We start from the raw sequence: 2,500 nt of genomic DNA, 5'->3' as shown, positions 1-2,500 counted from the left end.
AATGGTCTTCATAACGCCGCCTTTATCCTGTGACCAAGCCTTATGGTCCAAACGTGTGCTGTTTTACAAATATTGCTGTGTCAAATCTGCTACAATCAACTTCTGTACAACATCCAATCTAGTACCAAGGCTTTGAAAGCATCTTCTTGGTTTCATGGTTGACGTACGTAGTAGGGCACTGTTTGGCTCTCTTATATGCATGTAGGGCCCTGGTGACTAAGTCCCACTTCTCCCTATGCTACTTGGATGGCCCTGCTTACCTGTAGGAACCAGGAGCCAGCGTCCAGCATCTCCAGCTCTGCCCAGGTGAAGAGGGAGGCCAGCATGTCTGTGCGGTTGGGGAAGACCTCCCGCACGTTGGTGGTCCGCCGCAATGTCCGGTCGTGCATGAGGAAGGGCACGCCATCGTAGCTGGAGAGGAAATCAGCTAATTAACCAACCAGATGCATACAGTTTTATGTGTTAAAATCCAAACACGGGGCCTGCCACATCGTAATTCTATTACAATTATTCATTCAATGGTATTCATTTTTAATTCTATTATTCCTGAATTCCCCCCCAGGATCAATAAAGTTACTGTACTCTACTCTACTTTACTCAATTACACTTTGAAAATGACACGGAATTACACAGAAAAAACACCTACTTTACTGATTACAGTGTGCACACATTTTATTGGGGCACCCTGTACATAATGTGACACTATTACAAACCCAACAATGTCATCAGTTTCAGTGTCAGAGGAAATGTGTGGCCAGCTTTTGTGTTTAGTGAAAGACTACACCCTCCTAACCGGTTATGATATGACACGGCATTATAAATTTGCTGTTACCAGTATGGCAATGGCCAAGTCGTAGTGCATTACTAAAGGCCCTGTGTTATGTCATACAGTAGTATTGTAGTATGGTACCTAACTTTTCAATGTTTATTACAGTGTGCCACTGGAGGTACGGCGTGCATTAAGGGGCTACAGGAGCAATATCAGCCAAAAACTCCCTTTTGGATACCCAATACAGTATACCTGTATTTCAATTTGCTGAGAAATTAGCTAATACGATCACTTAAATAAATAGTGAAGATGACAAAAAATAGACAGTGATGATAAAAGCCAGTCCCAACAGAGATGAGCTGTCTGTCACCCCTCAGTAAGGTTGTCCGACGCAGCTACATGTGAGACACTTAAGACGTTAAAGGCAACACCAAGGTTAATAGCCATGTCTGTTTCTGCCAAGTCATGCTGTCCACTGTGTGCAGGGCTTTAAATAAACACCAGCCAACCGTCCAAATGCTGGCGAAAATTCAGTTTGGCTGTTAGAAAAGAAAACGTACTAGCCACTTGTTTGGCTGGTAAGACTTAACATCTACTAGCCAAATTGGCTAGTGATGAAGAAAGTTAATTTAGAGGCCTGGTGTGTACCGTACCATTACCTCCAAGTGCATGTAACTAATTATTCACATATCCACCTATGTGTAGAGGAACAGGACGCTCTCTGTGTGACAGTGGCATTAAAGGTGCTTAAGACCACGCTAATCCACTTATCCAGACTTCATCATGGCTGGAGAAGAAGAGACGCTCAATTGGACTGCTACTGCTATGGGCGTAGCAACCGTCCAACTGCAGAGCAGATCCAACGGCTGTCATCTGATCAGATGCCTATAAATATAACACCCATATCTCCTACGGTACTGTACTGTAATACTATGGCCCCAAGCCCCAACCTACGCACGCTCTGCTGCATCATGGAAAACAATTGAGTGTTACAGTACAATCAGAAATAGCCAGGGCTGAGAAAAGATCATCCACTGGTGAGTAAGCCAGTCAGCTTGCAATGCTTTGGGAACTGAGACTGTATGTGGAGTCAGATGGGTCACTTGAGGTGATGATACAAAGTATACAGGGCAACTTGCAGAGCAATGTGTCTGGGCAACGACTAATGTTTAGACTGTTCATCACATAACATTTCTATCAAGTGTACTTGGATTAGCCGCAGACAACTTTTTTTCAACTTTTTTTATCAGAAAATGAATAGCCCTCGTGATGTTGCCAGGCAACATTGCTCAAAAAGTGATGTACCATTACCCTTAGGCTCACTCCATAGTCAGACTTTACATTATCTTGGCACTGGGCAGAACTGCAAAACAATGACTCAAATTGCTCAGCTCCCACCCTTCTTTACCACAATGCAAACGTCAACTTAAGTCACAAAGTCTGTCACAAAGCACAATTTTTTTTAAAAATCAATGGTCTTAGTGGGATGGCACTTCAGGGATATAATAAACCGTATAATATTCAAAGGACTCCCCAGGAGGATAACCGTTATGTGACTCTCAGGTAACGGTAAATCTGAGTTCTTTCGGATGGCCTGTCTAGCTATTTACTCCGTAGTCTCGAAATGTTTCTTGATAACTGTGGTACTACATTACAGTGTCTTCAGTAATACATCATGACTTGGCCATTACCCCTCTGGTAACAACAAATTTATAACACATTTATTGAATG

The 2,500-nt window shown here is 42.9% G+C and overlaps 1 protein-coding gene across 4 annotated transcripts in view; it reads right to left on the bottom strand.

Moving 5' to 3' along the window:
- gdpd4a (glycerophosphodiester phosphodiesterase domain containing 4a) overlaps positions 1 to 2,500 on the bottom strand; it is a 42,327-nt gene that overhangs the window by 10,498 nt on the left and 29,329 nt on the right. For all 4 annotated transcript variants that reach the window (XM_063205355.1, XM_063205358.1, XM_063205359.1 and 1 more), the window contains exon 11: positions 261 to 411. In XM_063205355.1, coding sequence (XP_063061425.1) covers positions 261 to 411 — 151 coding nt within the window. The remainder of the gene's footprint in view (positions 1 to 260; positions 412 to 2,500) is intronic.

Source organism: Engraulis encrasicolus, chromosome 8 (assembly GCF_034702125.1).
Source record: "Engraulis encrasicolus isolate BLACKSEA-1 chromosome 8, IST_EnEncr_1.0, whole genome shotgun sequence".
Classification (NCBI taxonomy): domain Eukaryota; kingdom Metazoa; phylum Chordata; class Actinopteri; order Clupeiformes; family Engraulidae; genus Engraulis; species Engraulis encrasicolus.
The sequence above is the reverse complement of the archived record's forward strand: the minus strand, read 5'-3'. Positions and strand labels throughout refer to the sequence as shown.